The following is a 20,379-nucleotide window of genomic DNA, read 5'->3' on the forward strand; positions in this document are numbered from 1 at the left end:
CATCATAATCTCCTAGCATGCATCTCTTTCAAGTATGGTAACATTGTTGTTCACATTCCAAAGTAAATGCCATGCACAAAGTCTATTTCCGTTCTAATACTCTATCTGAGAGTTATCCATATTTATCAAATCTGTTCCTATCCAACGAAGCGCTATTGGATCAAATGACAAAGACATTATTGAGAAAAAGATGGCTTTTTCCAGATGAGATGGTTGTTGCTATCTGCTCCAATAAGGAATCATTGGTTTAACTGAATAACTAAAAAATAGATAGACCTTTCTTTCTCTTAGTCTCAGGTCGATGGATCTTCTCACTTGAAAGATCCCCTGTATCGATAATACACATTCCAGTTTGGGAACGTCCTGTGGTGAGACTCAGGAAACACAATCCTAATTGCATTCTTCATTGCTAAATCACCATTAATTATGAACGAATTTGGATGTTTCCCTCTCATAGCTTCCTTCAATTGTTCCAGCAATCACACACAACTTTGCTCTGCCTAGTTGGAAACAAGACCAGTTGCAAAAACAATTGTCTGCTTGATTGACACCTGAAAAAATGACGAACTGAAATATGTACTTGTTCTTACGGTAAGTGACATCAAACGCAACATCACCAAAGACTTCATAATTAAGTTGGCTTTCTCCATCGCACCAGAATAAACGTTGCAATCTCCCATCTTCATCAAGTATGTGTCTTTCAAACATCAATGGGCCTATCTTCATGTCATGCAAAAACTATAATGCCCCACTAGCATTAGAATATTGTTCTCTCTTTTGATGTATGTGCCATTTGATTATACATATCTTTCATTAAGGTTATTTTTATCCCCTACAATATTTTTTAAAAAATTAAATCACCGGTGAAAAAATTAAAAAAAAAAACCCACAACTGCAAGTAACATTAAAATATTGGGTTCACCACAGTTAACCATTTTCTAACCTTCTCCACCCTAGACATCATCATTTTTAGAACAACAATTTGTTTTTGTCTAGAGCTTTGTAATATATAATGACCAAATTTCCTCCAAAAAGATCAAATTGTGATAGTATTTGATTAATAAAATGAATGATTTCAATGTCAATACAATATTTTATTTTAGATAGAAATGAATTATTTTATTACCATCAGAAAACATAAATAGAATAAAAATAAAAATAAAAGTAACAACTAAAAAAGAAAAAAATTAATGTGTAGTTAAAAATTAACAGAAAACTATAATGTTTTGTATTTCTTAATTTAGAAAGTACAAATCAAGTTGAATCGATTCATGGGTTCAAAAACAGAACCGTCTCGTACAATGTCAGATCAGATTAGGTTGATTCAGGAGTTCAAAAACAAAACCATCTTATGCATTGTCGGATTTGAGTGTTGGTTCAAGTTTGACCCAAATCCCGGACAAAAAAAAATACCCAAACTAATTGGATTGGATCAAGTCAGGTCCTCAGTTATCCATGCCCATAAACACCCCTATATACAGGACAAGAATACCCTTAGTCAGGTGTCATAAAAAGTTATTATGCAACTAAAACTTGACTCTTCCCTCCCATTGTCCCGTTTGTGTTGTATGATTTGCTTATTCCACAATATCCTTTTTCAGTATATTAGTTTAGTTGGATACTCTTTAGTCTCCATTTCAGTTTTTCACAGATGATACGTGGTGATTCATACACGATACTTTTCCTCCCTCTTGCAAAGAATGTTTAGCAAAATTAACTTCTGAATCTTACAGGTCTATATGTAATGTAGTCATCCATGGTCCTAATCTCACATTTTTATCAATTGAAGGCTTTCATCATCAAATAATCTCACTTTTTTCAGGAAATAATAACAATAATGATAACAAGAACAACAACAATAATAACCAATACCCTCAGTCAGCCCTATACAAACCAAAATGATTGTTGGAGGCTCTAGTCAAAAAAGTGTGAAAGGCAAGTTCTTTAAACCCTTTTTTTTACCTCCCTCAAACTATTGTTATTACACCAGTACATTTAATCTAGGCAACTGCAACTTCTTCATCCTCAAAACTCAGATTTAATGTCTGTAATTTAAAGCCTGAACCTTGTATGGTTTCTACAAGACTAGAAGCCACTCCTGTAGCTTGGACTGTTGTCTGCTTCTTCAACTGAATAAGAGCACAAAAAATCATTAATGATATTAAGTAAAATTAAATTCATTGGACAATGTTTACCTAATAGATAGTTACATCCCTCGTATAAAAAGCTCAATGGCAAGGTATTATATTTTATAAGTTTTATATTGATCAGGAATATGTGTTTCAACAATTCAATTACGTGATAACTATTAGGAGACATTCTTAAAGATTTCAATTCCATTAGGGTGCCAACCTGTAAGCCAAATAGTTTAACTCATGTTGGGAGATCATCCAAAATCAAGAATTTAGAGTTCATCATTTAAAATTAACACAATTAAGCTTTTTTGTCAACTGGCAATTGTATAAAAGTACTTGAATTATACCTCTAAAATTGCAAGTCCTTCAGCAAGCTGAACCTTCAAATCTGTAACACCTTCTGTCTCCTATAAAAATATATAATGGAACAATTATAACCAAGTGTTAAGGGCAACAAGAAAATTTCCCCAAGACAATGACAATATGGCAAAAGAAGAAAGAAAACAATCAAAGAAGTGGCCAACAAATTCCTTTGCAGAAATTGAATTAAAAGCTTTCTATTTGTAAAACCTTAATGCAGGGCATATAAATAAGAGACCTGCCCATTATTACATTAAACTATTGTTGTGGCTGGAAACAAAGAAACATACTCCCCGTTGAATCATCTCCATTGAGAAAGCAGTATTTGGTTACATGACAAGCTTACTTTCTGGATGGCCAAAATAATGTGGCATATATTTACAATAGTGCCCATGTTATTCCTACACTTGAATCCAATCACGCAGACGAGAGGCTACTACAAGCTAGGCTTATAGAAAGGAGAGGAGACAAATGCTCAAACATAAAAAGGAGTTCCAAGTCTCACAGCTGAACCGTATGTGATGAGATTTCCCCTCTTCCCCCATTCAAAAACTAGGTTGACCATGGTTTCACTAATATAGTATGGATTGTCTTATTTTAAATTACATTTGAATCTAAGTTATACAATACTGGGTCTAAATAAATGTCACTAACATCTGATACCTTAAATTACTCTTAGTCTCCTACATCATCATCCAGTAAAAGGAAATCAGCCAACAACAACCACTCATGTCTTTTTCAGAGGAATAATTCTAAAATGAGGAACTAAATCATAAGAAGTATTATTGCAGCTATGTTTATCAAGGAACTCAGAACAAAATAACATGAGTGAAAATATGAAGACTCACAACACCAAAAAAAAAAGGTGTATTTGCATCAAATTTATATTCACATTAAAGCGATTGAACAACAAAAAAAAAAAGATTAGAAAGTTCATAGAGATACCTCTAAAGCTTTGGTCAAAGCTGGAATAGCTGTTTCACTCACTGTTCCCTCTGCCTTAAAATGTGCAAAAGTAAACAGTTAGTCTCAAGAAAAGTGATATAGTTACAAACAGAATTGTATCTACCTGAAGATCCAATTGCACAATTTTTTTAGGGAAAAAAAATACGACTCAGCCGGGTAATCTAATGATCCATGAATCCATCTGTTTTAGGTTTAGACAGCTACAACACTGATTAGTGTGACTGTGTGAGTAATATAGTTCAGACCTTAGCCCATTGGCCCATGATGGGAGGGCACTAGGGTTAGTTTATTGAATAAACCCTCAATTTAGCCTTTGAATGATATAATTCAAACATATTCGAGCAACTCTAATGCAGGTGTTTCTGTTAGTTCTTAACCATTATAAAATCAAATTTTCAGGTCAAAACGAGGGTTCTTGTGTGAATGGAGAGATAAAATGAAACCCACTAAAAATAAGTTAAGAACTTAAGTTGGATTCTATGATTCAGATTGCAGTGAAAATTAGTGAGTGTTCTAAAATCTTATGTGACAACAAGGAATCCAATAAAAGAGAGTCAATAACCCACACACACACACACACACACACATATATCACTTCATCGGTCAAATTGTCCCCAGCACTGTTAACTCTAGGACGAATTTGAACAACAGAAAGCGAATATCAAGCACTTAAGTGGCAATTCTCATTTCTCAGGGACTAACACGATGGTGCTCTATCTTTCATTGATTAATTTCGTTATTTACATGCTATATCTTTTAGGAATTAACTGGTATTTATTCTAACTTATTTGGCTTGGTCCCGTCTGGATTTTCAAAGGCACACAACTTGTCCTATCCGTGATCTAATTTCATGCAATTCCTATATCATTTAGAACCCCCAATTGCAGGAAAAAGGTACAAATTCATTCACTGAGTTAAAAAAAGAACAAACTTTGTGACTTGGGTAGGTCTGAAAAGTCGAATTCAAAGCCACATTGATAAAAACATACTAGTTATATACAAGGTTCCTGCAATAAAAATTTAAATGGGCATTGCAAATTGCAAAAGGCACACAATAAACTAATAATTGATGTAAAAAGAAAAAAAGAAAGAAAGAAAAAGTGCAGTGATGTACCTGAAAGAACATGGTGAGAGTATCTGATGGGGAAACGGGAACCACAACGGGTGGTGCTTCGGAGGTTGATGGTTGTTCAGAGTCATCAGCAGCGTTGAGTTCTTGCTGGGTATCTTCTTCCACTGCCTTCACCACGCGCTTCTTCTTCTGAATTGTTTGTACCTTCAATGATGAAGTGGCAGAGCGCAAGGGGAAGCTACAAAAAAAGGCAAAGGAGGAGGGAGAAGAAAAAGAAGAAGAGAGTGTAAAAGAAGAAGAAGAAGAAGAAGAAGAAGAGCGCAGAGACAGAGATGATAAAAGTGTGAGTGTGGCCATTTTTTTCACACACAGTAAAGAGAAGTTGCTGTTCTTATTTCCCACACCCTATCTATTCTATCTATCCACACCAGAAAGAAAAGAACATCATTGTATACTCTCACAAATAAATTGGTGATTTCCCATGTTGTCCATAAAACTACCACTCACCTCTTAAGTCATAAGTCATAACAAACCTTTTTTCTTATTCTCATAAGTCATATCCCAATTTTATTTTATTTTTTGGCTTTTTTTATATAAAAATATTCTTGAGGGAAACAAGGTTTAATTGTGTAATCTATTAAATTGAAATTTGTTTCCATTATGTATCTGAAACATATACATAAGCCATTGGGCCTTTGTTCTACATACATAACAGAAAGACATCCCTTAAATATAATACATAACAAAAATTTGGAGTGAGAGCATAGAGAACAGGAGTGTGAGAATGACACTGTAATATGATGAGATAAAAATTAACATTGAATAATTAAAAAATAATTTAATTAATTAATATAAAAAGTAAAAGAAAAAAATATGTACAAAATTATATATTTTCTAAAATCTAGAACTAAAATCATGAAGAAAAAAAAATCAAAATTTTTGATAAAATATTTAAAAAAAAATCAAACTTACAATTTTACCTTAAAAAATTATAAATAACTTTTCTTTTTTTTTTTTTCTAATTCTCCAACAAGTAGAAATGTTTACGCACATGATCCAACTCAATCAAATATTAAAGGATTAGGTTGAATAATTTTTTTACATTTTTTTTAATACTCAATCCAAACCAATAACAAACAAGTTGGTTTGAGTATGATTAACGAGTCAAGACATTAATTTTTATTATTTTTAAAACTTAGTATTTTTTATAAGTTAAAATTTTATTAAAATACATTTGAATTTACCATAAAACTTAATATTCCCTACACAAATTTATAAACTAATATAAAAAGAATAAAATAAAAGTAAATACATAAAATCTCAGGACTTCATACCTATCATATAGTGTTACTCAAAATGTACATGTCTCATCCTTTTAATATCAATAATTTTAATTGCTAGTTACAACATTCATTTTAACCTTTTAATATTTCGCCAAATCATCCTATCCTCAATTTTTTTAAGCTTCGTAGTACAAAAAAACAAAATACTAAATAACTTTCAATAGAGATATTCAATCATTGAACTTGTGTAAATATAATGTATTGTAACCACTAGTCTCTGTTATGACTAATAATCTAAGAATAACAATGATGATTTTCCAATTTAAAAATATATATTCTATATATTTTATAAAAATAATAATAGTAATTGAATATTAAAAAAAAAGTCTAATGATTTTATAAATCAAAACTCAAGTTAATGAATTAATTTAGATTTGATCCACGTACACAAAATACTCAACCCAAATTGCTTAAATTGGTTTGAGTAAATTCAAATTCAAAAGTATTCTATAACGATGAACACCCCTTCTAACGATAGAAAAGTTGTTAAATAGTGTTATAATCTTAGACATTCCCTATATTTGTATTCAAACTTTTGATTTATAAAGAAAAATTAATAACATCCAATGGTGTCATGTATGAAATAATTGGGATCATAAATACATAATAGTTCTCAACCATCTAATAATAATTAGAGAATACAACCAAGAGAAAAGTTGTTATCATCACTTCCTCTCCTATCCTTCCCTTCAAATTTATGCGCCAAATAAGAATTTTTTTAAAAAAACTCACCCCACCCTTTCACTTCCCTCAAATGTGTTGTTTCACGTTGTTGAAATAAAGGGAACTAAGAAAGCTTCTAACTGCTTACAAAGCCTCTTTCCAAATGAAAAACCTCTCTACTCTCAAACAAGACTTCGATCAAATATTCTAAAGAAAATGGATAAAAAGTTTGTCGTTCAATAATAATTAAATAAAAAAATAGCACGAATAACCATCAAGCATTGCCATACAATAGAATAGCCAAATCTCATTTTATCCTTTTTTTATAGAAAAAGAATTTTCATTTGTAGTAACTAATCACGCATAATTTACAAATAATATATTTGAAAGGAATTTTCATTTTGGGATCATGACACGAAGCAACATCACTCATGTTACTTACTAATAACAGCGAGTTACTACACTCATTTTACCAGTTAAAGCAAATGAATGAAGACAGATAACACTAAGATTCAGAAACATGCATGGTTACTTACAATACGGTGTTACATTAGCTGAGACAACACCATCCTAAGTACCACTGAGTCTTAAAGCTAATGCTACATGTCATAGCACATTGACTAACAAATTGAAATTGCCAACAGTACTTTATCAGTGGCATGCAGTGTCCCAAGTCCCAAATAATTAGGCACTGCCTGTACAAAAAAAAAAAAGGTCATCTACAGCTAAAATGCACCCGAATTTTCACAAGCTGAAAGCAAGGCACAAGCATACCAAAGTTGAGCATTAAAGCAACTGACAATCTTCTTGAACTTCACAAGCTGCAAAAGTTTAGGAACCAATAAAATTTATTTTCCCCTTCCAAAACCGGACATGAAAATAAAATTTAAAAAGGGATAATAGGTTAGTGATTTAGGCTATTTTATAACAAACTTTTTGAGAACAAAATCAAGGCAATGTTAGCACATTTGTGATTATAATGAAAACATAACAATTAAAACATATAGGGAACTCAGAAGAGCCTTGTGTCTAACCTCTGAGATTTATGGCCAGGTTTGCTTGAGCATCAGCTTCAGAGTTGTATTCCTAAAACATCAACAAAAGGCACGTCATTTGTAAATAGATTACCAAACAGTGAGGTAAAAAATATGGGAGTGGTATTCTAAAAACAAAAGGATAAATATAGTGACAGCTGCATGCAAGTCTTCGTATAAGTAGGATGCCTGATGCTAGTGACCATAATTATACACATACAGACTAATAGGAATCACATACATAAATAGTATAAAATCTAGCAACTATGGATCAGTTTGGATAAACATCTCAAACAATACTTCTTATTAGAGGTAAAAAATAAAAAGAAACAAAGTAAAATGAATCAAAACTTTTCCCATTAATTAAAATTAACTTATATGCCTCAACTTCTTAAAAGCTCTCTCATTTAACTTTCCAATAAATAGAGATGAATAAATTGATTTTTAACTTGTGGGAAAATTTTGATCCATTTTAGCTCCTCATTCCCTTTTATTTTCTTCTCTTATAAGTTCTTGTTGAAAAATTTATCCAACCTGGCACTAAGACATTAACAATCACATGGCCTCTTTTGTAGGAAGGCATGTGAACTAAAAACCATGAGAAACAGTATGAGTTGGAAGAGTTGTCCACAGCCTCTTCATCTTTTGTTTATCAAGAGTTGTCCACTTATCATCACCCACAAAATGGGGAAGAAGAGTTGGCCATTATTTCCTGACTTGTAAGTAAATATTAAATATAGAGCAATGACAAAGTGGTACCCTAGGAATATGACTGATCTTGAATGACAGAAACTTATCCTTCAGCTCCTTGGCCTCAGCACACAAGGTACCCATATTCTGGTTTTTGATTTTCCATAAACCCTGAATCTGTTGCAACAGCAATCATATAATAAGACGGTAAAGTGGTCACAAAATGTATAAAAGCTGAAGAGTAATTGTTGGTAAATCTCAACTCAACTCAATAATATCTGACCATTAGGAAGGATATGAATTAATGAATCCAAAGAACCTTTCTTTTGGGGGAGGGGAGGTGCTTATGTTGCTCATAAAGTAGGAACTATATTGTTACTTCAAATTTCAAGTATCCGTGTAATTTATATTTTTAAAATTAGAGCATGTTTTCTTTTTATTACCATCCAGATGATTTGTAAGTAATGAAACACAGATTAAGAGTTAAGAGGTAGAGAAAAAAAGGGGGGAAACTGAAAAGTACTAAGAGATGCATACTATGTAAATATAACAAACCTGATTGCAGACAAGCAGAGAGTCTCCTTGGACAATAATGTGCTTATAACCTTTCTTAAGGGCATGTTTCAATCCTAGTATTAAACTTCGATACTCCGCAACATTATTTGTTTGAATGCCCACTCCTTCACGCAACCGATAGACCTAAGAAGAGACCAATTAGTTAGCTACATTCTGTCAAAAAAATATACTTAACAAAATGAATTGTTGCAGACAGGAAACACCTTGCTCCCATCATGCAGTATAGCTCCTGCACCAGCAGGTCCAGGATTTCCTTTGGAAGCACCATCAAAATGAAGGGTACACGAAAGCTGCAAATAGAGACGTAAGCATTTGTTGTTGTATTATTAAAAGATAAAGTACACAAAATATTCCAACTAGGAAGAGAGGTGGAGATCAATCAAGAGAGGCCATCATAGCATCATATACAATAAAACTTAACATTTAACTCAATTTAAAGGCCCTCTGATCATATGCACATGTGCTGCCACCACATCTCAAAGATATAAGGTCTAAAAGAATTTTTTAGTGGACAAAATGTCCTGAAGTGTAAAATTCATTGATTTGTCAAAATATTTAGAACAAATGAGTCTTATTACAACTCATCCAAGAAAGATAATATATACCACACTAGAGTGTCAATCGAGACATCTATTTTAACTGTTGCATTGACTCAATGGTCCCAACGGCAACTTTATTATACTAGCATTCAGCTACAATAATCGTTATTTCCACATACGCATGTTAGAATAGTATGCTTGAAATTTTAGAGTTGCATCAATGATAAATTAACAATCAACTAAATTTTCACATAGTAGCCCTTAAGATATAGATCATTTATGAATGCCTCAAAAGAAGTTAGTTAAATAAAACAGCCAAAAGGTTATAGTAGATTTCAATATAACTTCCAGAACCTATACATTTATTATCACTTGCAGATAAGCTACCAAAAAAAGAAAATCAGGCAATTGACATGGAGCTGGGGCAGTCACCAACCAGGCAACTACACAAAATATTATCATGGGAAATGTAAATTACGTGGACAGTTGTTAAATATATTATATAATCAATAAAGGCACTTACACAATTATGATGTAGTAGAGTGTATATGCCGATATTAGCAATTAGCAATGCAAAAAATAATCAAACCAGCTTACACAAGAAGACCACTCAGCTTGGGATCCACCTAGTGTATGATTCCTCAGTGAATTTGGTGGATATGAAAATGATCCAGCCAGCTTCTGAACAAAAAAGAAAAAGAAGGTAAAGACAGTAACTAAGGTCAAACACACTATCAACTGGCCAAACAGTAAGAGTGTGAGACCATAGTGCTAAGTGCTAATGTTACTAATTTTATTGGATCCCTATTAGCCAAAATCACATACAACAGAAGGCCTCCCCTGCCACAAAATAGGGCACTGATTGCTACAGGTAGACCTCAGCAACATACAATTTAACTTTCACATCAGAAAAATACCTGACATAATAGGGCTCCAAATAGGTGTGGCAATGAACCAAACAAACTTCATATTAGTTCGAAACTAGAATCATTAATTAGCTTGATGAATTTGGTTCAAGAACTAAAGGAGTTAGACTTGAGCTAAAAATTAAGCTCATTAATTAAATGAACTGAACTTGAGCCAAATATTATTCAATTCGTTTGGTTCATGACTAACTATGCACACACACTGCAGTAATATTTTGGTGCGTCATTTGGTGTGCAGCAATATACTGTGTCTGTAAGCAGAGAAATAACTATCTTTTTAATCCCACTGCAGTAAACATGAAATCACTACTGGAGGAGGTTCTATTACTCTCGTGGTGTTGGCTTAATAGCAGGCTGCCAGGATTCAACTTTTCGTTCGCAAATGGGCTTATAACCCTGCTGCTTGTATCCGTGGAAGCTAGAATTACTACGGCAGTTTTTCCTTTTTTCAAAGGCTCGAGACATTGGCGGAAGCTTTGGTTCCCTTGCTTCGTGGATAGTAAGTTATGTTTGGGAATTAGGAAATCTTTTATTTTGTATTCTGTTGGGAGTTGTATTGCAGGACCTTAATTATAGGGATCCATCTATATTAGGGGAAGTACTTTTTGGTTAAAATCAATGTGTAGAGGAGGGATGTTTTGGTTTCAGGCAATGGTTACACTTTTCGATATCTTGCATTTATGCCCCAATGGTGTTATTACTTGGTAACCAGGCGAATTGTTTCTGGCCTCAGTTGTAAAACATTCTGTTACCTTGGTACTTCTGGTACAGTTTTTTAATATATATATATATATATATATATATATATATATATATATATATATATATATATATATTAAATATATAAAAGTATAAGTACATTTGATAATATAATTATCTGGAGTAAACCCCCATTCTAGTCCTTATTAGTTAATATTGTAAGCATTGGTTATGTTAGTCCCTGACTTCACAAAAAGTCATTTCAATTTAATCTTATTTCATTTTATTTTACAGTCATTTTTGCACAAAAAAATACTGAAGTAAATATAAGTTTTAAGAACTTGAGCTTGCTAACTCATGAACTGAACCAAATAGTCCTTGAATTTAAATCAAACCCAACTTGAGTTGAAAAATTGGTTCTTATAAACCTAAACTTGAGTTTGAAGCAAGCCAACTCTTATAGAGTTCAGCCAAGCTGAGTCAAGTCAAACTTGACTCAACTCATTCTCAGCCCAAGCTCCAAATGTGCTTCACTTAAATCATAGCATTTCTTCAGTAATATAAGTGCAAATTCTTGTTTGAGGATATGTCAACATCGATAACTTACGCCAGTGTCAAACTGAATGGCTCCTTGCAAGTTTCTTGATGAGGAACTCACATTGAAAGCTCTTCCTCCAGATGAATATGGATCCTGCAAGAAAATTCATCTCCTCTTGAGGTTAGACTTTTTCAATTGTAAGAGACACAAATAACATAACATAAGTTTAAAAAGCCTTAATCCCCAGGTTACAAAAGAGAAAAATAGTTTAATTGGATATTTGGTACTGCAATGTAATTCGGTTTATCTCACCATGAGTTCATTCTAACCACACGTTTGGAAAAACATGCATAATGTTTCATAGAGGAAATGACCTTAAACAAGATTCTAGAATAAACAACTCACATTTAGCTTTTATTGTGTTGAGAATTTTATACAAAATACTAAATTTTATGACAAACTTGATTTTGTAATAGAAGTTTACAAACATAACTTAGTTCACTTCAAAATCAATTTTAACCAAAATTAATTTTGCAAAATCAAGATCATCTAAATTCAAGCAAATGCTCCCCAAACTGTTATCAGAAATTATGATAATTACAGATGAACCTCAATGCATTACACATTTACAATCCAACGAAAAAATGAGAGGCAAAAGTTCCAACATAGAGCTCAAGTTAACAATATCAAGACAAATAAGAAAGGGTGCCTCGAACCTGATAAGGACAAGCAACAAGTCTTCCAAAAAGCCCCTCGTTCACATCAGCTGCACTAATAGAATAAGGGGCTCCCTTGAGCCCATGTGAGACAAGGTACTCCTCAGTCTTCTGAGGTAACGAGTACCCTTTGTAAATACTTACAGGGTCACTAGACACCTGCATGGAATATGCAAACACTCAACTAACAATACCCCCCTAACTTCTATTGCAACCAAAAAACAAGGAAAACATGATCGTTTCAAGAAATCAAAAAACAACATCAAAATTTTATTGCAAGAATTACCATTGTCCTACATCCACTTTCTCTTCCATCTCATTTTCACCTCATTTTTCTTTCTATTTCTCTTCAATTCACACCATATCATTTACTTATCACTTTTTCTGTTTATTTTTTTTCTCTCGTTCACTTTTTTTCCTTCCACTCATATATCGCAAAAATGGGGGTGTACATTCAACATTTGCAATGCATATTAAGTGGTAAGGAATTACTTTTTCAAGTTTAATAAAGCACACAGAGGCTTAAAAGTTCAACATCAGAAAGTATCACTACCCAAATGCAGAAAAAACCAAAAGACAAAAACTTTACACCATGAAAGAACACAAGAAGGTTGGAAGAAGACATACAGAAGATGCAAGTAAAGGTTGGATGTCACTGAAGGACTTGTAGATGCCAACAACATCCCCTTTCCTTACAACGTAGAAAGCGTCTTTCTCCTCAGCCATTGCAACAACACTGAAAAGTCACATTCACAAAGGTATGATCATGGTTGAGAAAAACAACAACAAAAAATATCACGGTAACAAATAACCCAAAATTTGATGTTAAACGTTGAATAGTGAACAAACCCACCTCTAGAATCACTTTCTCTTCTGTGATACTATGAAAGAAAAACCTGTTTTTGAGTTTTGAAAAAAGCAACAGTTTCGAAGTTCGTGAAATTGATGAGAAGAAGCTATGTTGAGTGAAAGCGACAGAGTGAGATAGCATGTCAAAACTGCAACTGACTAAAGACTAACCGTGTGCTACTGTATTGTCCTGTCTAGCTGTTGCTAGCAACACAAAAGCGAAAGGCCCAATTGCACACGAAGGCCCATTTTTGTGTTAACTTCTAGATGGAGGAGAGAAAAACAAAGAGAAATTTTGTATTTTTATCTTTATTTTTTTTTCTTACAACATAAAAATTTAAATTAAATTGTCGTAATTTTCGAATAAAACATCAACCAATATTTAATTCGAATCTCAATTCGAATTTCAATTTTTAATTATTAATTTATATATTTTTTCTTAAAGTAAGATTCGTATTTTTTACATTACTTTAATTTAAAATTTTATTTTATATTTTTATTATTTTTATTTTTATTTTCTAAATCAAACATATTCCAAATGTGTTTTTATTTCTACACTTTCTGTCTAGTGTCTAGCATGGTTAAGTCTCAATATTTTCATATTGATAAATTTAGATCTCAAATTTTAAAAACATGTGAATTTAGCTCTTTTTCTTTCATCAAAAAAATTTTGTTCTCTAAATCAAACACATCTTAAATATGTTTTTTTTTTATCTCAATTATTTTTCATGGCTCAAACATCAAAAAGAATAGAAAGTCCGATCATATTTAACTAAAATTTTAAAAACGATTTTTTTTTTATTTTCTCTCACTTTTTGGATTTTGGGAATGATGAGTAATAAGATTAGAGATAAAAAAAAACAATAATAAATATTTATCTTTTTGAAAGATGCAGCTTAAATATTATTTTTATGACAATGAAAAAACTATCTCATGGATTTAATGTTGATTTATGGTCTAAAATAAATGATTTTTCTATTGTTTAATTATTGAAAACATAATTTTCACAATTAATATTAAAAAAATATTTTTAATGATATGATAATACATAATTAAACAGTGTGAAGAGAAAAGAAATCCCAGGTGAAAAAGAAGTTTAACAATCAAAGGTCTTTCTTTCAATTACCTTTAACGTTGATTCCTCTATATATGTTTATAATATGAAAATGAATTAAGACAGGTTTATTTTAATATTTTAGGTCACCTCAAATTTTGATAAACTGTTTATTTGGATTCAAACTGAATCAAATTAAAACTTATATAACATGTTAGAAAGAATAGGGTAAATTCGATTGTTAACATAATTTATAATTTTTATTATTATGTATAATTTGGTATTAAATTAAATAAATATAAAAAAGTATAACTTTTACTTATGAAGGAAAGTATTAATAGTTTTTTATATTTATTTTAAAAAATAATACAAGTATTATAAATTTTTTAGACATATCTTTTAATTAAAAAGGTTCTTTACACAAGGTATAAACAGATGAATCGTTAACTTTTTTTTAGTAATGGAGATAGTTATAATAAAAAGTTTAGAATTGGATGGATAATATCTTTTGATATGCCAAAATTTTCATTTGAAAATATTATTTTGTTTATTCTAACTTTTTTTTTACAACTTAATTTTTTATTTTATTTTTTCTATTACATCACTCATCTTATGTCACATTCCTTTCTATTTTCTTTGTATTTCTACTCCTTTGTGTTTGATGTATATGTTTCAAACTATTAAGCAGGGTATATATTATAACTTTTTTTTCTGCTTATTATGGAGATTCTCTTCTCAACTGTTTTTTCCCTCTCTTTTGAATCAGAAAGACAACTAGTACAGTAAGAGTTATCATACTATTAATTAAATTATTTTTTAGACAGAATATTATTAATTAATTAATTAATAAGTTAATAACACGTAAGCAATATCAGAGAGAAAATGTTACTCATTTCACAAGCTATTCTGAAAGACAATAGATACAGTTATGTTCCAACAATATTCTCTCAATCCTAAAGCTTTACATAAGTGAAAATCCACAAAAAAAAAAAAAAAGCCAATAAATCATCACTCCCTGACAAAGTCTACACAAAAAATGGGAAAAGAAATTAAAAAATTACATTTGTTTGTCTATGATCCTCAATGCTTATTATCATTATTATTCTTTATATTTTTATGATGGGACAATCAACTTTACTCTATATATCTCATTGTCTTGCCAGGTGCTATGTAATCTTACGATTGTATCTTGATGAACTTCAACTGAAATTTGGACTCAACCAAGTTTTGGTGTCAAAAACAAGTAAAACAATTTTCAACTTCTTGTTTCAGCTCACTTGCTCACCAATCAAGTCCAAACCCATTATGAGAAATGACAATCCTTGGAAGAGCAAAAAATAGAAGTGAACACCATGTGCTGACAAAAGACTTCTTGCAGATGCTGTGAGCAAAAGAAGTGCAAGTGCCAGTTCCTTCCTATAAAGTCTGTTTCTTTTTTTCTTTGAAGGGGCTTCTGATTGCTTAAGTTTGCCTAATAACTCCAAGCCAGACTCTGAGTGTCTTCTCAGAATCTTTTCTTCATTTGAAGACTTTGACTCTCTCTCAGCCAAGGCTAACAAATCTGATTCAGAGGATCTCCCTGTCTTCTTTGTCACTACCCACTCATAAGCACTTCCTAGCTGAAATAATCCAGAAATCATGGCATTGAACTTTGTAACTGACATGGTGTTCTCAAATAGAAGATAAGGAACTAGGAAAGGGACAGATTTTGGGGATGGAAGGATGTTTAAGAAAGACATGATGATGGGGACATAACATATCACCCAAAGGGGCAGTTCAGACTCAGGTATGAACATTGTCAAGGGTAGTATGATGCAAAACAAGGTGAAGGAGTAGAAGGGAAGTATAAGTTTCCTCAACAGGAAGAACAAAAATATTAAATTAGCCTTCTTCCATACTGATATCTGCATAGAAGAAAAACAAATAAGAATTCAGAAAACTGTATACATTTAATTGTACAAAGATTGAATAAACAGTGTATGCATTGAAAGTATGATAAGTTTGTTAGACTTCTATAATAATTATCCCAAAAGTAATGCAAACCATAATTTTATATTGGTTGACTGTGTAAAATTATTACATTGGCCATATATAGAAATTAAACTCGATTAAGTAAATAGTGTATCCAATGCACTGATGTTGTAAATGATTTTTACACTGATTGAATCACATATAGTCGTATGGTAAGTTTATTGGTTTTTACAATAATTATATTAAAAATTATACCAACAATAATTTCTGATTGGTTGAGAGTAAAAGTGCATAGAAATTAAACCCAGAAAGATGTAGAATAAGTTGAAAGAGAAGTGAAAAGTAATAATACCTTGGAAGTTAGTATAGCAGGAAGACATAGCCTGAAAAGCTGCATTGGGCCAGAGTGCCAACGATGTTGTTGTTTCTTATAAGCTTCATAAGACTCTGGTAACTCACATAGAACTTTGACATCATTAAGGAAGATGAACTTCCATCCATTCAAGTGAGCTCGAACTGCTATGTCCATGTCCTCAACCGTGGTCCTCTCCAACCACCCTCCTGATTCCTCCAAAGCCTTTATCCTCCAAACACCAGCTGTTCCATTGAATCCAAAGAAATTTAGGAAGTAGCCATTAACTTGTTGTTCCACCTCAAAGTGAAAGCACAAGTTGATGTTCTGGAGCCTCGTGAGTAGATTCTCATCCTTGTTCACAAAGGACCATCTAGCCTGGACCAGGCCCAAGTCAGGTTTTCCCTGTAAAGAAAAGTCCATAAATAATAAATTCTTCAATTATTTGTTTTAGACTTTAAACCATACATAGAAAACATGTAACTTGTCCTTATCTGGCTTAAAGTGTTAGAACCTACCTTAAAATGGGGAATGGTTAGTTTGAGGAAATCAGGATTGGGCTGGAAATCTGCATCAAATATTGCCACAAATTCATAGTCCTTGACATAGTCACATGACATTGCTGACTTAAGATTCCCAGCTTTATACCCAGTTCTAATCAATCTGTGCCTGTACACAATGTTCACCCCTTTCTCTTTCCATGAGGCCACCTCTTCTTTGATGAGCAGCTGTAAATTCCCATCATCCGAATCATCCAGCACTTGAATCAATATTCTGTCTTTTGGCCAATCAAGTTGAGCAGCAGCACCGATTGATTGTGAATAAACCTTAATTACATTAAAAAGAATTTAATATTTCAGCTTCATTAGTAAAATTGGAAATCATGATTCTAAACTAGCCTGCCACAACTACCAATCATAAGACTCTTCTAATTAATAAATTAGGCTAGGACATAATCATAATCTTAGGAGATATAAGGTTGGTCCAATAGTTGGGGAAGGATGAAGGAAGAAGGGAGAAGGGAGGGGGAGAGGTCCCGGATTTGAATCTTCCAAATGACATTTCTAACAAAACTAACTAACTAACATTTGTGATAAAAAAAAATCATAATCTTAATCATAGTCATAGCAAGCTGCAATGTTGATTCTGTTACCTCTCTCTCATTGCACATGGGAATCTGAACAAGGACCATTGGGAAGTTTGAAGGATCCTCAACATCACATGCATCTGCATCAAAGGTTGGCTTCAACTTCTTGTACTTGATCCAGAAGCATCCAAGGCAGAGAACAAGGCGATCCAGCGACTGAATCAAGAAGAGCACAATGCAGAACTTTGAGACCATCAAGACTAGAGGAGCAACATAGTCTTCCCTGAAGGAGAGCCAAGCCACATAGCACCATTGCAGAAGACCCTGAACCTCCCAAGGCTGAATCATGTTGTGCAAGTTCCATTTGTTGAAATGAGCAATGATCTCTATGGCCAAGCCTCCAATTGAGAGAGCAAGAAAGATTTTGATGAACCTGTACAACCTTCCTCTACTCTTAGGGCCCTCATCACTCATGTCAGCCAATGAAACGCGCTTCTTGACCAAAGCAAAAGTGGCTTTGAGACCATTGGTCAGCCATGACAAACATGTCAGAACTCTGTGGAGTTTAAGGAGAAGAAACCAAGTAAACTGCTTGCGGCTTGTGGCTTTCTGCTTCTCTGGAAACATGGGAGAATCCGAATCATGAACTTGCAACAAGGTGAAGTCGTTGTTACTAGACTTCTCAGTATTTGGTGCCATCACTCTCTTTCTCTCTCAATATTTGTTTTTTTTTCTAGGAACTCAAGTTCTCGGGAAGGAAAGAAAGAAATAAAGAGAAGATTTTGAGAAGAGGGTCAATGCTCACCAATAACAATTGAAGCAAATCAGATAGTATTCCTCAACATCGTGAATGTATCAAAGAGAAGAAACAAAAAACTCAATAAGGGTCATTCCCATATGAGTTTTTCTTTTTCTGCGTAATAGTTTGTTTTCAAACCTGAATTAAAGCAAATCTCAGAGAAACTCTGATGCTATTCTGAGTTTAGAGTTTACCACTCTATTTAGAGATTTAGAGAGAGAGAGATACACTTTGACAGGTTTAAGCTAGGTATTAATAGTGCTTCACAGTGAGAATAGCCTAAAAATATAATACTTCCTTCTCAGTGTCTATACAAAAAATTATATTAAAATAATTATTATTTTAATTTTTTAATATAATATTTTTTTTACTTATGTCTTTTATATATTAATGATAAATTAAAAAATCTAAAAATTAATTAATAATAATATAAAATTAATTTTATAAATTATTTTGTTATTTATTTATTTTTATTCATATAAAATAATTTAAAATGATAATTATTTTGTATACTAACATGGGATGGAAAGCAATAGTAAGTTGTACAGTTGGTGCATTTTATTCTTAGGATATGTGTGATTTGATTGGTTAATTGGCAAGTTGAGGTAAGGTGAAGGAACAGGCTGGCATGTGGAGCAATGTTAGGTGGACACATAAGTAACCTCACCATAAAGAGTTTGCAACTTCACCACACAGTAAACTTTCTCTCTGTAGGGTGACAATAAGATACAGCTAAAGTGCAGATCACCCCACAGGGGGAATTGCTATTTGTTTGCTGGATGCACAGATTTGCACTGTCTGCGCGTGTAAACGAATCCCCACAGAAATCTCCCTCCCTCTTTCTTTCCCTCTTCCTCTCCTCTCTCACAACAATAATAATAATCATTTATGAATAATTAAATAATATATTCACTGTTCACTTACATCCTAATTATATATATATATATATTAAATTTATTAAACTCATAATTTATATTATAATTATTATTCAGTATTCATTTGTTTTGTCAATAATTAATTTTTGTCATTCACAAAAAAAATTAATTTCTATTAGAAAATTTAATTATTCACTTTTGGTGGAATATTCTTTTTAATTATATTTTTTAATTCATAAAATTCAAACTCAAGATCTCTTAAAAATACCAAATTGGGTATCACTCAAATAAATAATTTATTGGTAAACTCATAAGATATATATTTGTGAACAAAATGTTTGTCTTTTATTTTTTCTTTGTTGGTACATGTAAAAAGAGTAGGTGTGATTGTTTGACATTGTAATAACAGTATAAAAAGTATAATATTGACTGTTTGTTTATTAAATCAATAATTTATATGTTTCTGTATAAAATATTTATTTTTTCTTTTCCTGTGTTGGTACGTGCAGAAAGAGTTTATTAACCTTTTTCAATGGTTTCAGGTAGGTATTGGATGATTACACTCAATCGGTGCATTGAATTTATGATTGTTTAATTATCAATCATTAAACTTGTTAAAATTATTATTATTAAGTGAATTTTACATGAGTCCTCTGTACAGAGATTTTCTTATTTTTGTGTATGTATTTGAACGAAGTATCGTGTATATATTATATGTCCTATGTAGTTTGTGTGCAATGAATCTATAAAATTATCTAAATTTTGTTAAGACAAAAAGTCAAGCCAGATCATCTCATAGTAGCTAGCCATGTATGAATATGACAAATTGAATAAGGGAAAATTTGTGCCATCATTGATGCCGTGTTTAGGGGTTTAATTTGATTTGATATGTAGTCAAAACAGCCAAGAGCAAGTTGACAAAATCGTGTGTTCAACTCCTATTTTAACGAGATCGACTCACACCAACAAAAGAAAATTAGAGAGATCAAATATTAATAGATTTTTTGTTTCTTTTGGGTGCAGCTAGCTTTGTTTAGTTTGATGCAAATATTTTCTGTAGTACTAACCAAGGTGGCAAATGGCATTGACTTTGTTTAGGCTTTTCATGCAAATTAAATTTAGACAGAGGACAGTA

General features: G+C 32.1%; 3 protein-coding genes across 7 annotated transcripts; all 3 read right to left on the reverse strand.

Annotated features, from left to right (window-relative positions):
* Positions 1-1,758: 1,758 nt before the first annotated feature.
* On the reverse strand, positions 1,759-5,050 carry LOC100500408 (uncharacterized). Its single transcript, NM_001250661.2, has 4 exons — positions 4,576-5,050; positions 3,441-3,494; positions 2,483-2,542; positions 1,759-2,129 (listed from the first exon to the last, which is right to left on the reverse strand). The coding sequence occupies exons 1-4, from the start codon at positions 4,888-4,890 to the stop codon at positions 2,001-2,003; spliced, it is 558 nt and encodes a 185-aa protein (NP_001237590.2). The 5' UTR covers positions 4,891-5,050; the 3' UTR covers positions 1,759-2,000.
* A 1,869-nt stretch (positions 5,051-6,919) lies between these two features.
* LOC100796237 (uncharacterized protein Mb2253c) lies at positions 6,920-13,274 on the reverse strand. 5 transcript variants are annotated; one of them, XM_006593576.4, is made up of 11 exons: positions 13,111-13,273; positions 12,885-12,993; positions 12,258-12,416; positions 11,611-11,694; positions 9,976-10,056; positions 9,043-9,129; positions 8,819-8,962; positions 8,333-8,440; positions 7,574-7,625; positions 7,314-7,360; positions 6,920-7,234 (listed from the first exon to the last, which is right to left on the reverse strand). In XM_006593576.4, the coding sequence occupies exons 2-10, from the start codon at positions 12,981-12,983 to the stop codon at positions 7,326-7,328; spliced, it is 849 nt and encodes a 282-aa protein (XP_006593639.1). In that variant the 5' UTR covers positions 12,984-12,993; positions 13,111-13,273; the 3' UTR covers positions 6,920-7,234; positions 7,314-7,325. The 5 variants fall into 5 exon arrangements, with proteins under 5 accessions (XP_006593639.1, XP_014620807.1, XP_003543447.1 ...); XM_014765321.2 differs by having other exon boundaries at positions 6,920-7,230; positions 9,976-10,059; positions 13,111-13,272; XM_003543399.3 differs by having other exon boundaries at positions 9,976-10,059; positions 13,111-13,271.
* Positions 13,275-15,034: 1,760 nt separating this feature from the next.
* On the reverse strand, positions 15,035-18,600 carry LOC100808124 (xyloglucan glycosyltransferase 4). Its single transcript, XM_003543785.4, has 4 exons — positions 17,637-18,600; positions 17,002-17,310; positions 16,484-16,888; positions 15,035-16,064 (listed from the first exon to the last, which is right to left on the reverse strand). The coding sequence occupies exons 1-4, from the start codon at positions 18,267-18,269 to the stop codon at positions 15,429-15,431; spliced, it is 1,983 nt and encodes a 660-aa protein (XP_003543833.1). The 5' UTR covers positions 18,270-18,600; the 3' UTR covers positions 15,035-15,428.
* Positions 18,601-20,379: the final 1,779 nt, after the last annotated feature.

Source organism: Glycine max, chromosome 13, assembly GCF_000004515.6.
Source record: "Glycine max cultivar Williams 82 chromosome 13, Glycine_max_v4.0, whole genome shotgun sequence".
NCBI classification, from domain to species: Eukaryota; Viridiplantae; Streptophyta; class Magnoliopsida; order Fabales; family Fabaceae; genus Glycine; species Glycine max.

Excerpts from the sequence above, each read along its gene's own strand:
- LOC100500408 (NM_001250661.2), bottom strand. The coding sequence starts at position 4,890 with ATGGCCACACTCACACTTTTATCATCTCTGTCTCTGCGCTCTTCTTCT. Across the intron at positions 3,495-4,575 it reads CTCTCACCATGTTCTTTCAG|GCAGAGGGAACAGTGAGTGA; the intron begins GTACATCACTGC and ends GCACATTTTAAG. Across the intron at positions 2,543-3,440 it reads CTTTGACCAAAGCTTTAGAG|GAGACAGAAGGTGTTACAGA; the intron begins GTATCTCTATGA and ends ATATTTTTATAG.
- LOC100796237 (XM_014765321.2), bottom strand. The coding sequence starts at position 12,983 with ATGGCTGAGGAGAAAGACGCTTTCTACGTTGTAAGGAAAGGGGATGTT. Across the intron at positions 7,626-8,332 it reads AGATCAGTCATATTCCTAGG|GAATACAACTCTGAAGCTGA; the intron begins GTACCACTTTGT and ends TTGATGTTTTAG. Across the intron at positions 7,361-7,573 it reads CCTGGCCATAAATCTCAGAG|CTTGTGAAGTTCAAGAAGAT; the intron begins GTTAGACACAAG and ends AAACTTTTGCAG.
- LOC100808124 (XM_003543785.4), bottom strand. The coding sequence starts at position 18,269 with ATGGCACCAAATACTGAGAAGTCTAGTAACAACGACTTCACCTTGTTG. Across the intron at positions 17,311-17,636 it reads CCATGTGCAATGAGAGAGAG|GTTTATTCACAATCAATCGG; the intron begins GTAACAGAATCA and ends AATGTAATTAAG. Across the intron at positions 16,065-16,483 it reads CTGCTATACTAACTTCCAAG|ATATCAGTATGGAAGAAGGC; the intron begins GTATTATTACTT and ends TCTTCTATGCAG.